The following is a 20,684-nucleotide window of genomic DNA, read 5'->3' on the forward strand; positions in this document are numbered from 1 at the left end:
TTACTCTAGGCTGCAGTCCTTGGAGGTGACAACCAAAGGCCCGAGAAACATGGCACAGCCTCCCCTTGGTCACTTCCTGATCTCTGGCTTTGGTCCTTCTAGCTCTGTGTGAGTATTGAAATTTGGTTTAGGGTCTAATGCTGTGAAACACGGGGCTGTTTTCAGAGTTCAGCTGCTTCGAGGAGAAAGGCAGCTCGCTCTCCAGGCTCTACTCACTAGGTGTTGACTCTGCGACTTCTCCCTGACCAGTTGCCCTCCTGTGCCATCATGTATACCATGTATATGCTTATACATGTACACACATGCATGTACACACATGCTTATACACATTCTCCTTCCACATATGGTTTCTAATTGTTCTCAGAGGGAGTGTTGACTGAACTTACTCAACTTCCGGCACATTCTTCTCGATGCATTGCAGAACATTCATTCTTCCTTTCTCTCCCTCTCTCCCTTCTTCCTTCCTCCCCCCTCCCCCTCCCCCTTCCTTCCTTCCTTCTTTTTCTTGACAATCCTGGGGCTTGAGTCTCAGGGTTTGGGCACTGTCCCTAAGCTTTTTACCCAAGGCTAGCGCTCTACCACTTGGGCCACAGCTCCACTTCTGACTCTTTTGGTGCTTTATTGGAGATAAGTGTGTTATGGACTTTCCGGCCTGGGCTGGCTTTGAACTGCAATCCTTAGACCTCAGTGCTTTGAGTAGCTAGGATTACAGGTGTAAGAAACCAGCACCCAGTTGTATTTTGTTTTCTTAAATTACCTGAGTTCTGAAAATCTTATATTCTTAGAAGATGGTGGTGGTTTTAACTAGCAGGTGCACAGAAATCTCTGAGTAGGGAGAACACTTGATAAAACACACATTCTCAGTGCCTACTGAAATGCCATAACGCATAAGCCTGGGGTGGGGCAAGAGTTTGCATGACTCATTCATTAGCTCCACAATTAACTTCTTTTGTGTGTCAGTCATGGGCCTTGAAATCTGGGCCTGGGTGCTGTCCCTGAGCTCTTCAGCTCAAGGCTAGCACTCTACCACTTGAGCCTCAATGTCACTTCTGGTTTCCTGGTGGTTAATTGGAGATGAGTCTCATGGACTTTTCTACCCAGGCTGGCTTTGAACCAGAATCCTTAGATCTCAGCCTCCTAGGTAGCTAAGATTACAGGTGTGAACCATTAGCACCCAGCTACTATTTAATTGTGTGTGTGCGTGTGTGCATGTGCACGCGTGCGCCAATACTAGGACTTGAACTCAGAGTCTGGGTGCTGTCCCTTGGCTTTTTTGTTTAGGGCTGATGCTCTACAATTTGAGTCATAGCTCCATTTCCTGCTTTTTTGCTGGTGAATTGGAGATAAGAGTTTCACAGATTTTCCTGCCTGGGCTGGTTTCCAACTGTGATCCTCAGATCTCAGCCTCCTGAGTAGCTAGGATTACAGGCGTGAGCCACTAGCACCCAGCTATCCACAGCTGATTTTGATTCAAGGAGTTCCTATAGAGACCTAAGAACCCTTTCCCTAGGAAGTTACTGCATTTCTTTTTTCCTCATTTGGTGATTTCAAGGGTGCCCAGTTGACGCCATCGTTTTGGAGGCTCCATTTACCAACATGTGGGTTGCAAGTATCAACCATCCTTTGTTAAAGGTGAGTCTCTGCCGTGTCTTTACCAGAAATCAAGGTGTGGGCCCTTTTCCACACATTTATGCTTAGTAAGATTCTCCTTTTCTCAACTATTTTTACATATTACTGACACAGTTTATTAACTAGTTACTTTTAAAGGCTATGGTGGCTTTTGGATTTGATAATTCATTATGTTATGTTCTTCTAATATACTGAGTGACTTATTATGAGAAATTTTTTTTGGTTGGTTGTGGGGATTGAACTCAGTGCCTGGATGTTGTCCCTGAGCTTTTGTGTTCAAGTCTAATGTACTACCACTTTGAGCCGTGGCACCACTTCCGGTGTTCTGGTGGTTAATTGGAGATAAGATTCTCATGGACTTTCCTGCCCAGTATAGCTCTGAACCATGAGCCTCAGATCTCAGTCTCCTGAGTAGCTAGAATTACAGGTGTGAGTCACCAATATATGGCAAGGGAAAACTTTAACCAGGTGCTGGTAGCTCATGCCTATAATCCTAGCTACTCAGAAGGCTGAGATCTGAGGATCCTAGTTTGAAGCTAGCCATGGCAGGAAACTTTATGAGATTCTTAGCTCTAATTAACCAGAAAAACAAAGCTGGAGGTATTGTGGCTAAAGTGAAACAGCACCAAACTTGAGCAGAAAAAGCTAAAGGCTCTAAGTTCAAGACCTAGCACACACACACAAAATAGTGAAAGCTTCTTCCCATTAATTGTAATTATCTTTTGTAAATAGCTAGACTTGTCTTCTGTTTATTATTATAATTATTCTGCAGTGGAAATAAAATTTTATACAGTCTTAACTTTTAGACAATAAGCCATATTTCTTTCATCATGAGAAAGATTGTAGAGAATTTAAGGGAGTTGCCAAATGCATTTACAGTATTTCATACACAGCCAACAGTCATCCCAAGAAAATCAGATATAAAGAGTTGGGGCTTGAACTGGAGATGTGCCTCAAGAGCCCCAGCCTTGAACATAAAAAATAAGCAAGAGCACAAGGCCCGGAGTTTAAGCCTCAGTACCTGCACCAAAAATAGATAAATAAATAAAAATAAATAATAAAAAAAACCAAAAAGTAAAATGATTGGGACAGGTGCAGTGACTAAGAGAGATTAGGTGTATAATTGTGGTCAACCTGAGCATAAAGTTACAGAGAATCATCTCAACAAATGAGCTGGGTTTGTGGTATATATCTATCACCCCAGATACATAGGAGGGAAAAGTAGGAGGATTGCGTCTGCTGCTGACCTCAGGCGAAATTGCAGGATTCTTACATAATGAAAGCAAAAAGTAACTAAAGCAAAAAATAGGGCTGGAGATATGGATTAGGTGGTAGAATGCTTACCTAGCAAATGTCAGGCCCTGAGAAAAAATAAATAGATATGTAGCTTAGTAGTTCACATTCATCCATCCATAGTATCAGTGCATGGGGTCAGGGTATAGAGAGGGATGGTAGAGAAGATCCATGGCCCCAGTTTCTAAATTGTCATTTGATGCTGTAAACTATCATAAGGGTATTTTAATCAAACTGTATACTTTTGAAATTTTTTTGCACAGTAGACCATCATAGAATTTTCTGGGATTTGCCTGTCTTCAGGGGAAGGTAGTTTATCACTTCTTGAAACAGCCAGTAAACAGATTTTTGGGGCTGAGAATGTGGCTTAGCGGTAGAGTGCTTGCCTTGCATGCATGAAGCCCTGGGTTCGATTCCTCAGCACCACATAAACAATAAAAGCCAGAAGCAGTGCTGTGGCTCAAGAGGTAGAATGCTATCCTTGAGCAAAAAGAAGCCAGGGACAGTGCTCAGGCCCTGAGTTCCAAGCCCTCAGGACTGTCCAAAAACAAAACAAAACAAACAGATTTGTAGTCTTAAAAAGGCATCAGCTTCAAATTGGGGTATCCCCTGTGCAACCTGAAAATAATCAATAACTTAAAATTTTAATAAAAATTAATTTAAAAATTTCAGTTGGTTTTAGACATCATTTAATCTGAATATCCATTTTTATGCAAACATTCATTGAGCAAAATTACAGTACTTGAAGCAATTGCTAGTAATATCATTAACTCATAGGTATATAACAATTTGAATACAACCTTTCATTAAGGCTGTTTAATTTTTTAATCAGAAAAATAGGAGAAAAGACATGATTCAAGAGCAATATAAACTGAACACTAGCTATCACTTAAATTAAGCACTTAGCATCACTAGCCACCCAAAGGTTTCTGTATGTTACTTCCTAATCCTTAGCTGAATAGTGTAAGCATTAGATGAATTCTATACCAGTCACAGCTATGCGTTTCTTTACTCTCAATACCTTCATGTACATCTGTAAGGAATATAGTTTTGTCTATTTATGAACTTTATATATAAGTTGAATTATAGATGATGCATTCTAATTTTTTCCCAACATTGCATTTGTGGAATTTTATTCATGATGGGTTGAGTGTAGTTTGTTTTCATTGCTGTTTAATATTCTATTATATAAACACACCATACATGATTCATAGATTCATTCTACTTTTTATGAACATTTGGGTCACCTTCAGTTTGTGAAAGTTAATAAAACTGTTGTTATGAGTGTTCTTGAACCAGTGGTCTAGAAGTGTGTAAAATGCCCCAGGAGTGAACTAGGGAGTATAAGGTAGGAGTGTATTCACTCTGAGTAGCTACAGTGCCCAGCACTTTTCTGAAGTAATTTTACCATTGTTCTGTCCCGCTAGCTGGGTAAGGGTTCCAGCTATACCACATCTTTGCTCTCATATTAATAAGTCACTGTGGCTTTGATTTACATTTCCCTGACAACTAATGAAGTTGAGTATTTATTTATTAGCTAGTGGTATATCATCTTTCATAAAGTACTTGTTTGTTTCTTTAGCCCAGTTTTTAGTTGAGTCACGTTTCATTTGTAGAAGTTGTCATAGATGCTGGTTGTAAGTCCTTAGGAAATTATAAAGGCTGGGGATGTGGCTCAGTGGTAGATCAATTTCCTGGCATGCCATGCTTGAGGCAATAAGTTCAACTCCTAGCACCACAGAAAAGGAATGGAAGAAGCTACTCATGTTTCAACCATCTTCCAGGATTTTGTTTTGCATTTTTTGCCTCTTAATGGCATGCTATGATGAAGACATGTTCCTGAATTTATTGAGTAGCAGTATGCCGATATTTTTCTTTATAGTTAATCCTTTTTGTCCTATATAATACTCCGCATAATCAAAGATTATGAAAATACATTTCCATATTACATTTAGAAAGTCTGTTTTCCTTAACTCTGAAAGCTCTGTTACTCAGGATAGGACTTCTGAGTGGAGGTTGGTTGGCCCAACATGACTTATAACTTGTGCCTTCCTCTACTCCATCTGCCCATGTGTGCACATGTCAGTACACACACACACACACACACACAGAGGCATATACACAGAGACACACATGCACACACAGATGGGCTGGAGGGGTGTCTGTTGTGAAATTCTCATTTATCATTATAGAAATTGATGAGGTTCCAAAATGATAATGAAAATGCAAAAGTCAGTAATAGTCAAGGAAGGCTCTGGGGATTTTTTCACTTTTGGCAAGTGTTCTACCACAAAGCCACCATCCAGTCCCTTTTTCAGTGTGTGTGTGTGTGTGTGTGTGTGTGTGTGTGTGTGTGTGTGTGTGTGTGCGTGTGTGTGTGTGTATGTTTGTGCTGGTCTTTGGGCTTGAACTCAGGGTCTGGGTGCTCTATTACTTGGGCCACAGCTCCACTTCCAGATTTTTCAGTGCTTAATTGGTGACAAGAGTCTCCAAGACTTTACTGCCTGAGAGCTGGCTTTGAACTGTGATCCTCAGATCTCAGCCTCCTGAATAGCTAGCATTGCAGCTGTGAACTACTGGCATCTGACTTCAGTGGTTATTTTGAGATAGGGTCTCCCTTCCTGTCCAGGAATGTGCACTGAACCCCTCCTCTCCATCACAGCTGGGGTGACAGGTGCAGGATGGCAGTGCTTCTGCTGTGATGGAGTATCAAGGGCTTTCTGCCCCAGTGGTCCAGAGTCATGCTCTCCTCATCTTGGCCTTCCAAGCAGCTCGAGCTAGAATGAAAGGTGTGAGCTACAGGGAATTGGCTTAATATTACTTCTTAAAGTCAATGCGGTACAATATTAGTATATTTTCATTTGGATTTGCTTTTTCCATGTCCGCCTTTTTCTGTTTCTTGAATATCAGCTTTTCTGAGTGCTTATATTTAATGCTTATCTCAGCCATAGGGTTCTCAGCTTTTCTGAGGTGTGATAGACATTGTCTATTGTAATAGTGTATTTACATTTAATAAAGTTATGATATATTTAAGTGAAATCTACTCCCTCACTTCTAGGTCCAGTCAGAGAGATAGGTAGAGAGAAGCCTTTGGGATAGACGACGGAGGGCAGCCATGATACTTGTCAAGTGAGGAGTTGTTGATTTTAGTAGATAGGATAGTGTTCACAAAAGGTTGAAAGAGCAGTCTTCACGTAACTGGAAGATGCATGTATATATTTTTATTTTGTTGGGGCTTGAAGTTAGTGCCCTGTTTTCTCCTTTGGCTTGCTTGATCATGGCTGGTACTCTACTAACTTGAGCTATACCTTCCTCCCAGCTTTTAGCTGGTTAAGTGAAGATGGAGTCTCTGAGTTGGCTTCAAACTGTACTTCTCTAGATCTCAGCCTCCTCGGTAGTTAGGATTACAAGTGTGAGCCACCGATGCCCAGCAGGTAACTGGCGTATTAAGAATACATATCTGGAGGTCTTACAGAAGAGCGGGGAAGAGAGACCAATTAGGAGAAGGCTTGTGGGGAGGCTCTGATCTTCATGTCTTCAAGGGCATTGCTGGCTGGTGGAGAGTGAGGAATAATGGGTGCAGGCTGACTTCTGAAGTTTCTCCTTCAGAATTTGAGATGAATTGCTAAAGGGCTTCTCTTAGTGAATTTTCCTTCCTCTGAGTCCTGATCCTAGAGGGCAGGAAAATCAAAGAGAAAAAAAATCAGACCAAGAAATCTTGCCCTCAGGTTGGCAGAAGAGGGAGGAGCCATGTTAGGTCTCTAGCCCCCACTGAATGCTAATTATTTTCTGTGAGACCATGGTAATGTACAGGGCAGATAAACTCTGTACCCCGTAAAACCAAGAGGTTCCTGGAAGCAGCAGGCTGAGCTAAAGTTGTGCAGTGTCATGACCTTCCTATGCTACATCCTCGGAATTTCACCTCTGGATGTGAATTATCTTTTAACAATCAAAGAAACCAGGTGTGGTGTTGCATGTCTGTAATTCTGGCTTCTTAGAAGGTAGAGGCAGCAGGATTGTGAAATGGAAGCCAACCTTGTCTCAAAAAACAACATGAAAGATCTGAGAGCATGACTCTGAGGGTTAAAGCCTTTGTTTACCAAGCTTGAGGCCAGGCCTGGGCACAATCCCAGTACCACAAAAACAAAATACAACCCAACACTGCCAGCCAAAGTAAAAAATCAAGCCCTTATTTCCTCTAATCCCATGGTTTATAGAGGGAGGCCATGGCAAAGGACATATAACCATGGGAAACATTTTAATGATGTTGTCTTTTAAAAATTATGAGGCTAGCCAGGTGCCATGCACCTGTAATGCAAGCTACTTTTCTTTTTTTAAGTCGAGGCAAGAGGACCTCAAATTCCAGGCTAATCTGAACTTTATAGTGAAACCCTGTCTCAGGGATGGCAATGTGGCTTAGTGGTAGAGTGTTTGCCTAGTGTGCACGAAGCCCTGGTTCGATTCCTCAGTACTGCATAAACAGAAAAATTCAGAAGTGGTGCTGTGGCTCAAATGATAGAGTACTAGCCTCGAGCAAAAGAAGCTCAGGGACGGTGCCCAGGCCCTGATTCAAGCCCAGGACCAGTAGTAGTAGTAGTAATAATAATAATAATAACAGTGTCTAACTGTGTTGGCTCATACCTATAACCCCAGCCACTTGGGAGGTAGATATTGGGATTATTGGGACGTCATCTCAATCTGTCACCCAAGGGTGGATGAGGGGTTCCCTCAGCTTCCTGATACCCGGCTTGAACTTCTAAATCTGGCCCTTTTGATATTTGTTGAAAATGATATAAGTTCCCTGTCTCCTCATCTCTCTGTCCTGCCTCAAATCAATATGCTGGGTGTAGTGGCACATGCCTGTCATCCCAGCTGGAAAGAGGCAAAGTAGGAGGACTGGGTCTGAGGCTATTGAAAAATGTCGCCTAAAAGTCCAAAAGGCTGAGAGGAGGGTGGGCTTAAGTGGTAGAGCACCTGCCGGGCCCAGATTTCAAATTCCAGTACTGCTAAAAACAAAAATATTAAAACCAAGAAAACTTGTGAAAGCTAAAGTTTGTGTTTATGGCCCTGGCCTACTTATCATGTATCTATTTCCTTCCCTTTGCAATATCCTGTTTGCTACACTGCAACCTCCCCGCTCCTCGACCCCCACTTCTCCAGGACAGTGGGGAAGAATGGGTAAAACTGCTCTGTACAAGTCTAAAAGCCAGTCACACTAAGATGAAAGTGACAGACAATACCTGAAAGTGTACAGTAGGGATATTTGTGTGTGACACCATTCCACCTTTCACAGATGTTTATTGAATGTCTATTAGGTACCAGGACATTTTCTAGGTTCTGGAGATACCACTGGGACAAAGAAATTTCGGATTCCTTCTCTCATGGTATATTTTTGCTTGGGGAATGGAAGACAGGTAGACTATAAGCAAGCACTGAATAGTGACAAGTGTGAGCTAGTGGGACCAGGGTGATTGGGCAGGAGAGAGCAAGAGTTACTATAATAGCTGGTATTAAGAAAAACTTTGGAGTGGAACTGTGCAAGATACAGACAGAGCCATCTGCTATGGCAAAATTCTGAGGTATCTGGTAGAGAGCAAAATAAGAGTGAAGGTTCTGTGGTGGGAAAGAGCCACCATGTTCCCGGAGCAAAAGGCAGCAGGCCCCGGGGTGGGCAGGAAGGGCCTTAGTGACAGGAGATGAGGCTGCAGACAGATGCAGGACCTGGAAGGCCCAGGTGACATTTTGGCCTAATCTGAGAGCCTTTGGAGGGTACCAAGCAAAACGGTGCTGCCCCGTGGGAGCACTGGGCTACAGGGCAAGGGGAAGCAGGAAGCCATATGAATGCTGGGAAAGTCCAAGCTTGGCCAGTGACACAGAGGGGAGAGAAATGAATGGATTTTGGATGTGGTGTGGAGGAGGGGACAGGAGGGGCCGTGCAGGCTCAGGGCTCTGTCCTTATCCCTCATCTTCCATTGAAATGATGTGTTGAATGTCAGAGGAACTAATCGGTGTATTGACTTCATACAAGTATTGATGAAGCAAAGTTAGCTAGAACATTCCCTTTACTGGAATTTGCTATTAAACAAGAAATTCAGTATATGTACAGTGGAGAGTGTTAATTGCTATATTTAGAGCTAAGTTAAAAACCTAAAGTGTCTTGTAAAGCAATGTAATATTAAATCATGTCCAAATATTAATGTTCCAATTCTCTCAAATTATGTTAATTTGTGGTAAGTACTTTTACCAGACTTCTTGACTAATCAGAAAATTGTTCTTCAATGACCCTAGTTGATTATATGTACACTAGAAACAAGCTTTAGATCGTATATATCACCATTCCCTTACAAGTAGGAAGGAATGAGTGAAGCTAGCCAGGTTCAGTGGCTCACACTTTGTAGCATCTTGGGAGGCATAAATTGGAGGGAGGGGGAATTATGGTTCCAGGCCAATTAGGGCAAAAAAAAAGTTCCTAAGATTCCATCTCAAACTAGTGGCTGGGGGCAGTGGTGCGTGTCTCATTCAGTGCTGTAGGTAAGCACAAATAGGAAGCTTGCATCCAGGATAATGAGGGCAAGAAGTGAGACACTATCTCAAAATGTAACCAACACAGATGGGGCTGAAAGATTGGCTGTAAGCCACACTTGCCTAGCAAGTGTGAAGCCTTGAATTAAAATCCCAGTACCAAATAAATAAATAAATAGTATTTTAAACAAACAAGGTAGAAAGCTAAAGCCAAATGTTAACAGAAGTTATTTACAATGGTCATATTACGTGTGACATGTTTCTTTGTTCCTATTTCCCCCCCCCCAATTTCTGTATAATTATATGAAATACCTTAAAAAACCTGTTTTTATAAAGGTGATATGCAGAGGGGTTACGGTTACCTAAGTCAGAGAAATGGTATATTTCTTTTTGGAAAATGTTGTCCTCCCTGCCCTTGCTCTCTCCTAGTTTTTTCCCTCTTGTCTCCACCCACAAGCTGTATAGTTCATTTTCAACATAATATCTACTGAGTATTCATTACTTTTTGTTGTTGTTGTTGGTTGTGGGGCTTGAACTCATGGCCGGGGCTGTCCCTGAGCAATTTTGCTCAAGGTAGCACTCTACCACTTTGAGCCACACTTCTACTTCCAGTTTTGAGTGACTAATTGGAGATGAGAGTCTCATGGGGACTGTTCTCCTCAGACTGGCTTCAAACTTTCACCCTCAGATCTCAGCCTCTTGAGTAGCTAGGATGACAGGCATAGGCCACCTGCTCCTGGCCATGAATTACTTCTGAAAACCATAAAGGCTTTAAAAAGTTGTGTGGAGCTCGAATGCAGCTTTGTGGTAGAGTGCTTGCCTAGCATGCCATAAAGCCTTGGGTTCGATTCCTCAGTACCACATACACAGAAAAAACTGGAAGTGGCGCTGTGGGTAAAGTGGTAGAGTGCTAGCCTTGAGCAAGAAAGAAGCTCAGAGATAGCACCCAGGCCCTGAGTTCAAACCCCAGGACTGGCAAGAAATTAAAAAAAAATTGTATTACATTTATAAAGCACTACACTGTTACTATGATTCATAGTGAGACTATAGCAAATGATACAGCAATGGGGCAAGTATTAATGCTTCTTTCCTCTTTTTGGAAAACAGATTTGCCAGATACTTCCAAGATGTTTGGGGACCCTCATGGACGCCATGAAACAAGACAAAATAGTCTTTCCTAATGATGAAAAGTAAGCTGATCATGAAAAGCTCTCATTATTCTGTCTATAGCTACTAAGTAACTATTTTCTTGTGTTTCTTACTAGGGGATACATCTCAATATTGTTTTTTTTAAATTGTTTTGGTGATGCTGGGAATGGAACTTCAGTCTCTGAGCTTGTCTAGCATTCAAGTTGCACCCTCATTCTATGTTTTTTCTGTACTGAAGTTTGAACTCGGGCCTTGCACTTGCTAATTAGGCACTGTGCAGTTGAGTGACACTATCTCGTGTCCTGTTTTCACCAGCTCAGAACTCTCTGCAGTCATACTTGTGCTATCACACTCAGCTTTTTATTCCTTGAGGAGGGATCTTGCAACCTTTTTGCCCCTGTTGGCCTCGATCCTTGATCCTCCTGATCTCAGCCTCCCACATAGCTGGGATTATAGGCACAAACCACCTGCCAAGCTTTGCATATATATATTTTTCTACATGGAACTTAGAACAAAGGAAAGAGATTTCTGTGGTTTGGACAAACCTCATGTTCTGCTGAAGCTATAACTCAGAAAAGGAGAGGTTTGGGTATACAATTTTATTTTTACTCTTATTGTAAAGATGGAGCACAGAAGGATTAGATTACATAAGTCAAGTAAAGAGTACATTTCTTTTTGGACAATGGCACACTTTCCTTTCCCTTCCTCTCTCCCAATTTTTCCCTTCCATCCCCACCCACAAGCTGTATATCATTTTCAAAATAGTGTCCAGTGAGTACATTTGCTGCATTTGTTCACCTTTTGTTCCTTCCTTTGGGTATACAGTCCTTCCTTCCTTCCTTCCTTCCTTCCTTCCTTCCTTCCTTCCTTCCTTCCTTCTAGCCGTGAGGCTTGAACTCAGGGCCTGAGCACTGTCTCTAAGCTTCTTTTGCTCAAGACTAGCTAGCACTCTACCACTTGAGCCACAGCACCACTTCTGGCCTTTTCTTTTTATGCAGTACTGAGGAATCGAACCCAGGGCTTCATGCATGTTAGACAAGCACTCTACCACTAAGCCACATTCCAAGCCCATGCATATACAATTCTTAAATGGAATGTTTTTCTCTTACTTGTCCCTAGTGTGAAATGCCTGTCTTCTCCCCTTCTCATCTTACATGGAGAAGATGACAGGACAGTTCCCATGAAGTATGGAAAGCAGGTAAACTAAGAGCTCTAGGCTCACAGAAACATTATACTCCCCAGTCCTTCAGCTGAACTTTCATTCAAGCTTGAAGGAAGATCTCTGATCTGAGGAGCAATTCTCTGCCTCCTAAATAGCCATGTTGCCTGGTTTATACAATCTCAGTCTTGGCTACTTAATTCTAAGGAGTGTCTGTGGGTGGAGCCTGGCCCCTTACCTGGGGCCTGTGCCTCTCTAAGGGAAGACAAGATGCTGGGCCTCTGTGGAAACCTCCATGCTGGTGGAGTAGCTCTACAGAAGGGAATGCACTTTCCTTTTTTTTTTTTTCTGGCCAGTCCTGGGGCTTGAACTCAGGAGCTAGGCATTATACCTGAGATTTTATGTTCAAGGCTAGTAGTGCTCTACCACTTGACTACAGCTCCACTTCAGGCTATTTGTGGTTAATTGGAGATAACAGTCTCATGGACATTTTTGCCTAGGCTGGCTTCAAACCACAGTCCTTAGATCTCAGCCCTCCTGAGTAGCTAGGATTACAGACATGAGCAATGGATGCCCAGCTTACTCTGGTTCCTTTAAACAAGCCTCTACCAGTGCCGGTCCTTAGCCATTTCTTGTCCCTTTGCAGTGAGCTAAGTAGAGAGGATGGAGTTTTATCAGTAGTCTATAGTAGCTTCATAGCCTTCTAGTCCTTGAAGAGTAGATAACTGGGGACCTGGTGGGTCCCCATATCTTCTGAGTTAGTGAGACAAACTTTTGAAGCTGTTTTTCTGCCTTTTTAGGAAAATTGTTCTAGGAAACCTATGACTGGTTTGTCAGCCTTTGAGTCTCTGTCTTTCTGCTTCTTGCAGCTTTATGAGATTGCACACCAAGCTTACAGGAACAAAGAGAGGGTCAAGATGGTTATCTTTCCTCCTGGCTTCCAACACAACCGTCTTTGTACATGCCCCCTGTTCATAGGCACTGTGAGGTAAGAATCGCTTTGCTAGACGTGATTATCTTCCTGCGAGGGCATTGGTCTGGCTTACCTAGACCAGAGGGAAAGGGTGAGTTGGAGGAAAAGTGTGAGTTCATCTGGGTCCTTTCTCTGCAGAGACTTCCTGAGGGAGCAGTGGGCGTGATGTCTGAGAGAAGCAGGAAGCATCAGTGAAGATGTGAAATTTCTTGATGTAACTTTGTCTGGAGAATTCTGGCACCATGAATGAGTTACTTGTCATTTTAATAAAGAAAACATTTATTCTGGGCAGTATGGGATGTTCTTGTTTAGCTCTTCATTGTGAAGCTTTCACTGTGGAGAGGCAGAATTTGGTAGAATTTAGATCTCATCTAAAAATGTCTGGGGACCAAACATCCAGGGGGTATTTGTGATGATGTTGGTGTTAGGGTGCTGGATGCCTGACTGTGCTCCCCAATCCACGTACCGAGACCAGTTCACCAGTGTGACAGTGTCAGGAGGAGACTGGTTCAGGAGGACTGGGCACCATTACCGGGTTTGGGTTCTGTATAAACTATGTCCGGGGGATCTCTTTGCCTCTGCAGCCTCTCAAGGACACAGGAGAAGCGACCCCCACCATCCACACCCCCCCCCACTGTGAATGGAAAAAAGGAAGCTGACTCTCTTTTCATCTTGGATGACTCATCTCAAAAAGTGTGAGAAATGTTTTTCGATTATTTGTTAGTTATTCAGTTGATGGCATTTGGGTAGAGTAGCTTGAATGGACTTGGGCTCCAGGAAGGAGAGAACTTGCCAATAAGCATCTTGTGATGAAGGGCAGGCTACCCTTCTCAATTGGTGAAATCGAAAGGGTAACTTTCAGAATTTGACTGTCATCTTAGCATGTGTGGCAAAAGACAAAACTGCCCTCAAAGAAACCAGTCAGAAGCTCAGGACACAACATGGACCTGCAACAGAAGCTGACCTGCTTCCACTCGCCTCAAGTAGTGAATCCCTATTACCATCTCCAGCCCCTTCCAGAGACAGAGACTGAGCAAATGCTCAGCCAGTGGATGCCATGTAATAAATCTTCCTTCCTCCACCCTTCACCATGTGTCTTTTATTTATTTTTTTTTTTTTGAGACTGGGACTCAAACTTGGTACCTGATGGTTTCGCTCATTGGCTGGTGCTCTACCATGTGAGCCACGCCTCCTCCCCCATGTGTCTGTACTTGATGTATGGGGGCTAGTGACTGGACCTTATGTGGGATTCCTGGAGTTTGGGCCTGAGGGGTAAAAAACTCAGGTTTCCACTACATAGGGATCTTTAGTTTGCACTCAAATAAGGTAGTTAAAGATTTTATATTTTAGGCTGGGAGTGTGGCCTAGTGGTAGAGTGCTTGCCTAGCATGTGTGAAGCCCCAGGTTTGATTCCTTGGTACCACATACACAGAAAAGGCTGGAAGTGGAGCTGTGGCTCAAGTAGTAGAGTGCCAGCCTGAGCAGAAAAAAGCCTAAGAACATGAGACCCCGAGTTTAAGAAGCAGTACTGGCATACACAAAAAGTTAGCAGTTTTCTAACTTTCTGACTAGTTTTGGAAAAGCTCTAGCAGGATATTGATCTGCTATAAAGGAATAAATTGGGTACTCATGTATTCCTTGAAAACAGACACTTTATTTTCAGCCCTAAATACAGCCATATTTCCCCTTCCCATTCCCAGAGATACTTAACCATTAGCTAACTAAACAAAATAAAATAAAATCAATGACTATTATTTAAAATAGTCCAGCTTAATAAAAGCTTTTTTCCCCCCTAGTGACAGCTGATGATTCACTTTCCATTAGCCTTGCTCACTCCATTGCTGGCTTCACTGGACAGGGGAATCTTTAGATCTGAAGGTTCCATGTTCCAGATGTCTCTGGCGTATTCCTTAATTGTCCGGTCACTGGAGAATTTTCCTGAGGAAGCTATGTTTTTGAGTACCATTCTGTTCCAGGCTTTTGGGTTCTGTAAACAACATGTACATGTAAAGAAAGCCCTGGGAGAAGACATGAGAAGACAAACAGCAGGCCAAGTACAGGCTATGGGGAAATGACAGGATGTAGCTACAGTGCCTTACAAACACACTGTCGGGCACACAGGGAGGGAAGACAGCTTTTCTCATATTCAGAGTGTATTTCTCTATAGAAAAGACATGAAATAGTTTTTACTTGAAAAGTAACTGTGGCCCTAAGCTCTCAATGGTAACTCCTGCTATGGTTACAATGATTTGGAAGCCATGTTTCCTAGGCTTTATTATGGATAAAGGAGGAGGAGATAAACATTCACTGTGAGATATGTCAAAAGTCTCAAGGATTTTTGTTGGTTCAGGCTGGTTTTGAACAGAAATCCTCAGATTGCAGCCTCTTGATTAGCTAGGAATACAGATGTAAGCCACTGGTGTCCAGTAGAATCTCATAATTGTATATAAAAAAATATAAAGACAAGCTAGGTGCCAGTAAGTTTGGCTACTCAGGAGGTTGAAACCTGAAAGATTGTGGTTCAGATAGCCCTGGCAGAAAAGTCCTTGAGATTATATCTACAATTTACCAGCAAAAATATGGACTGAGGTGTGGCTCAAGTGGTAGAGAACCAGCCATGTGCAAGAAAGCTAAATGAGATTCCAGGGACCCAAGTTTAAGTTGTTTACTGACACACACACACACACACACACACACACACACACACACAGAGCATATAAAGGCATTTAGTTTATATCTTTATTATATCCTTATCACTTGGAAGTTCACTGAGGTTATTCAAAGTTGTTAACTGACTTTATAAGCATTTAAAAGAAAGCAGAAAACTACCTTCATACCTAAAGATACTGCAAAACAGTATGAAATTAGTTCCTTCTGATTTTGGAAACTTACTGTACTGAGACGGAATGAATGCTTCCTATCTTCCCAGACATGCTGATCGTGTTTCCAGGCCTTAACAATGCAGTTCTTGTTAAGAGTAGAAAACTATGATTTGCATGCACTAATTTTGTTAACAAGCAAGATTGAATTAAATGCTGGACTTTGAGATGGGCCTCCTTTGGATCTGGGTCATAACTTCCTTTTTCTAAAGTGCTTGTGATCAAACTCAAAGACTTATATATGCTAGGTAGCATACCTAGCCCTTTTGTTTTTCTTTTGTTTCTGTCTTTCTGCTATTTTCAAAAGGCTACTAGTCTTGAATGTTTGATTCTCCTGCCTCTACTTCCTGAGTATTGGTGATTAAAGGTATGTGCCACCGTGACTAACATTATTATTATTATTATTACTATTTTTTCCTTTTGAAGCAAGGTTTCACTGGAATAGCCTCGTGGTTCTCCTACCTTCCAAACTCTGGGATTACAAACATTTACCACCACAGCTGGCTTTGGGTCATAAGTTTGACAGAGGAGATCCACTGTGTAAAACTGAAATTCACATTTGTCCTTGCACTTGTCAATGTTTTCCCCTTCCTCCTCTACTTTATTTACATTTATATTGCTTGTCCCCCACCCCTTTTTCTTTTGCTGGTACTGTGACTTGAATTTAGGACCTCCAGCTCTTGCTTTTTTTTTTTGGTCTAAGGCTGGCATTTTACTACTTGACCCATATCGCCTTCCAGCATTTTCCTAGTTAACTGGAGACAAAAGTCACATGGATTTGTCCATGCCCCATTGACTTCAAGCCTTGACCCTCAGACTTGAGCTGCTGCTGCTTCTTCTTCTTCTCCTTCTCCTCCTTCTCCTTCTTCTTCGCCAGTCCTGGAGCTTGAGCTCAAGGCCTGGGCACTGTCCCTGAGCTTATTCTTGCTCAAGGCTCTACCACTTGAGCCATAATGCCACTTCTAGCTTTTTCTCTGTATGTGATACTGAGGAACCCAGGGCTTCCTGCATGCTAGGCAAGCGCTCTATCACTAAGCCACATTCCCAGCCCAGATCTCAGCTTCTTGAATAACTAGGATGACAGGTATAATCCACAGGTGCCCAGCTATTTACTTCTTGAGAAGGTTGTTCTCTTTCTCTGAGTTTTTGGAGCTGTATGTGGGTGTTTCCATTCTGGAAGGAGGTAATGGGCCACCCACTCGAGCTTTCTCTGCTCTACACACTATCGGGGGATTGGTGTGACTTAGAAATAGAAAGAAATGTTGGTAAAGCCCTCCCTGGAGTCTTGGCAGAGCTGGGCCCCTATCCACTCCCCTGAGAAACCTGCAACTAACTAAAAGTTTCCTATTTAGAGATGACCAACTCCCGCCTCTTTGCTAAACTTATTTGATAAAAGCTGATACAATGATTAATCTTTTATGTGAAGGCTATCCACATGGCTCTAGCTTTCCTTTTTCAGTTTGATTTTTTCTTTCCTGTTTAAATAATTCTTTATATTTATTATCTATTCACACAGCACAACTCTTTGAGCGGTCCAGGGGAGGTACTGGTTCTCTTTGCTTTCGAAGAATAAGGGTCCAGTCCTTAGCCCAGTAAACCCCTTCTCACTCTCAAAGGCATCAAACTGTGATGGCGGAGCCCATCTACTACTGGATGGTGTCTCTGTGGGAGTGGGCAGTGCTCTCTGGACTTTGACACAGCTGTCTGGGTATTTGGGGTGTGCATCTCTGGTTAAGAACCCTGCTATAGCCAGGAACCAGTGGCTTTACACATGTATTCCTAGTTACTCCAGAGCTTGAGACCTGGAGGTTCAAGGTTCAAAGACAACCTGGGTAGAAAGGTCTGCAAGACTCTAACTCTGATTAACCAGCAAAAATAGCAGGGCTGGAGGCTTGGCTCAAGAGGTAGAATACCAACTGAGCAAGCAAGTCAAGTGAGAACAAGGTCCCTAAGTTCAAGTGCAGTACCAGAAATGAACTGTGGTACTAAAGGCTGTTCAAGGTAGGGACAAGGACTTTTAGTTTTTCCATGTTGTGTTCTCAGTGGCCAGCTCAGGCTTGCATGTAGAAAGAGCTTATGCCTCCATGAGACTTTGTATCCTGAGCTAATATGGTAGGTGTTTAACACAGAATTACTTACAATTTTTTACTTGGGTATTAAAAAGTTGCCGAGCACAAATGAAATCTCAAATCTTCCCCTTTCTCTAAACTAGCTAGGGCCAGACATATGCTGGATATATGTTATACCACTGAACCCTACCCTGGTTCCCCCCACACACCTTATTTTTTGGTCTTTTCTTTTTTGGTACTGGGGTCAAAACCAGAATGTTACAATTGCTAAGAAAGTGCTTTGCCATTAAACTACATTCCAACCCTCAGTTCCCTTTTTTTGGCCAGTCCTGGGCCTTGGACTCAGGGCCTGAGCACCATCCCTGGCTTCTTTTTGCTCAAGGCTAGCACTCTGCCACCTGAGCCACAGTGCCCCTTCTGGCCGTTTTCCATATATGTGGTGCTGGGGAATCGAACCGAGAGCTTCATGTGTAGGAGGCAAGCACTCTTGCCACTAGGCCATATTCCCAGTCCACTCAGTTTCCATTTTTAATCGGTCAATGTGACTCTGATAATTAGATTTAATGAAAAGAAACAACTTTTTGTTTTTAAATGCCAGTCCTGGGGCTTGAACTCAGGGCCTAGGCACTGTCCTTTAACACATCTCATCTCCATTTTCAGATTTTTGGTAGTTAATGGAGATAAGAGTTTCACACACTTTCCTGCACAGGCTGGCTTCAAGCATATGGGCCTCTGATCTTAGCCTCCAGTGTGGCTAGGATTACAAGAGTGAGCCACAGGTGGCTGGCAAGAAACAACAATTTTTTTTTTGTTGTTGGTTGTAGGGCTTGGGCTTGAACTCAGGACCTACGTGCTGTCCCTGAGCTCTCTTGCTCAAGGATAGTACTCTATTACTTTGAGCCACACAGACTTCCTTGACGGGGCTGGCTTTGAACTGTGATTCTCAGATCTTGGCCTCCTGAGTAGCTAGGATTATAAGCAGAGCCACCAATGTCTGCCCAAACCCCAGTTTTTTGTTTATTTTGTTTTGTTTTGCCAGTCCTGGGACTTAAACTCAGGGCCTGAGCACTGTCCCTGAGCTTCTTTTGCACAAGGCTTGCACTCTACCACTTGAGCCACAGCACCACTTCTGGCTTTTTCTGTTTATGTGGTACTGAGGAATTGAACCCAGGGCTTCATGTATGCTAGGTAAGCATTCTGCCACTAAGTCACATTCCCAGCCCTTGAAATTTTTTTAATTAACCATAGTGTAGAAGGTTATTTTACACAGCTCCACAACTTACCATGTACAGCTGACTGACTTTCTCTTGACATTTGACATAGGCTTCATAGTCTGCAAATACTTTAAACCTGTTTTTTTGTGGTTAGAGAAAAAACAACAGTAAATCTCATTAACAGATGCATACCTAGATTCCACTTAAATTTCTCTTTTGTGTAGAGGCTGAGGAATAGCTAATTTATCAAAATCTTATTTCTGTTGTCAAGAATAGTCACCAGCTCTCCCTCCCTCACCTTTTTATGATTCTTCCTACATATAAAAATGTCATTAGATAGGCGCATTTTAAAGGTGAGTACCAGTAAAAACAGAAAAAGAGCACCAGGTTTGAAGGTCTTATTAAAGCTGACTGGCCATGTTGGTGGAGACTATTTTCCCCCCAGCTTAATTAAGATAGTTGATTGGATAACAGATCTATGCTTAGCTAATAGTTTTGGGGTTTTTGTTTTGGCCAGTCCTGGACCTTGGACTCAAGGCTTGAGCACTGTCCCTGGCTTCTTTTTGCTCAAGGCTAGCCCTCTGCCACTTGAGCCACAGCGCCACTTCTGGCTATTTTCTATATATGTAGTGCTGGGGAATCGAACACAGGGCTTCATGTATACGAGGCAAGCATTCTTGCTACTAGGCCATGTTCCAAGTTTCTCTAATAGGTTTTAGTTGGTTTAAGATGTTCTTTTTTAGAAGCAGTGCTGTGGCTCAGAGACAGTGCCCAGACCCAGAGTTCAAGCCCCATGACTACCACCACCACCACCATCAACAACAAAATGTTCTTTTTCATAACCCAAGCCATCTTCTTGTGGGAACTCACCTGTCATGATAAAATAGCATATTGATGATGTCTTTGAAGAGATCAGGCTGCTCAGGAGAAAAAAAGCCATTGTCAATTTGGTCAATGACCAGCTTCAACTCGGGAAGTGCCTCATAGTATTCTTTTGCCTTGTACCTGCAGGGTAGGGATGTCAGGTGATAAAAAGAAGCTTTGTTAGTGTGGGTGGTTAACAACATACTAGATAGATACTGCATTAGCTCTAAAAATGCATTCAGAAATGCTAGCATTGACCAGAATCATTACAAGTTTCAACTTGAGAACAAAATGAAAATTCTCATCACAGAGCAATAGTTTAATCTGGTAGAATAGCAAGATCCATTTCAAAGCAGACTTCATGGCTCTAAGTGAACGTTGTAGTAAGAAAATTAGTTTTAAAAGAAGAAGACTAAGTTACCTTTTTAGACTCATAGATTCTTGAAATTTGTTGTTACTGAGTGGTATTTCTAGTCATTAGGAAGTATATTCAACATCCTCTAAAATTGTGATTCCTAGATTTCCTTTGGACTTTATTTTTTTGGCACGGAGAATTGAATCCACAGGCTTGCACTTGGATGATCTAACACTGAGCTAATTGCCAGCCCTAGAAATTACTCTCTACTTCTTGCTTGAATTCCGGTTAATAAATCTATCTAAATATTAAATGAAAACAAATGTTCCAAAAAATGCTGTTTTGGTGACATATTCATATCTATTCTTTATCATATTTTGCTTTATCTCTGTGATATTTAAAGAGAACTGCATAGTTAGTTGCCTAACTTATAGGAAAAACACTTTCAGTGAGATACTGGCACATCTTTTTTTAAAAATTTATTTATTAATTGAACACAAATTTTTTGACAAGGTGTTGTGCAAAAAGGGTACAGTTACATAGTAGGGCAGTGTGTACATTTCTTGTGATATCTTACG

General features: G+C 42.2%; 2 protein-coding genes across 2 annotated transcripts in view; one reads left to right on the top strand and one right to left on the bottom strand.

The window, feature by feature from the left end:
• Window positions 1–13,090, top strand: part of Abhd12b (abhydrolase domain containing 12B) — a 28,543-nt gene extending 15,453 nt beyond the window's left edge. The window contains exons 9-13 of the mRNA XM_048362357.1: window positions 1,553–1,632; window positions 10,552–10,634; window positions 11,713–11,791; window positions 12,622–12,740; window positions 12,864–13,090. Coding sequence (XP_048218314.1) covers window positions 1,553–1,632; window positions 10,552–10,634; window positions 11,713–11,791; window positions 12,622–12,740; window positions 12,864–12,891 — 389 coding nt within the window. The 3' untranslated portion in view covers window positions 12,892–13,090. The remainder of the gene's footprint in view (window positions 1–1,552; window positions 1,633–10,551; window positions 10,635–11,712; window positions 11,792–12,621; window positions 12,741–12,863) is intronic.
• A 1,269-nt stretch (window positions 13,091–14,359) lies between these two features.
• Pygl (glycogen phosphorylase L) overlaps window positions 14,360–20,684 on the bottom strand; it is a 37,393-nt gene continuing 31,068 nt past the window's right edge. Inside the window, exons 18-20 of the mRNA XM_048362243.1 lie at window positions 19,758–19,892; window positions 18,957–19,023; window positions 14,360–14,712 (exon numbers count right to left, since the gene is read on the bottom strand). Of these exons, the coding sequence (XP_048218200.1) occupies window positions 14,536–14,712; window positions 18,957–19,023; window positions 19,758–19,892 (379 nt within the window). The 3' untranslated portion in view covers window positions 14,360–14,535. The remainder of the gene's footprint in view (window positions 14,713–18,956; window positions 19,024–19,757; window positions 19,893–20,684) is intronic.

This window comes from Perognathus longimembris, chromosome 14, assembly GCF_023159225.1.
Source record: "Perognathus longimembris pacificus isolate PPM17 chromosome 14, ASM2315922v1, whole genome shotgun sequence".
Lineage (NCBI taxonomy): Eukaryota > Metazoa > Chordata > Mammalia > Rodentia > Heteromyidae > Perognathus > Perognathus longimembris.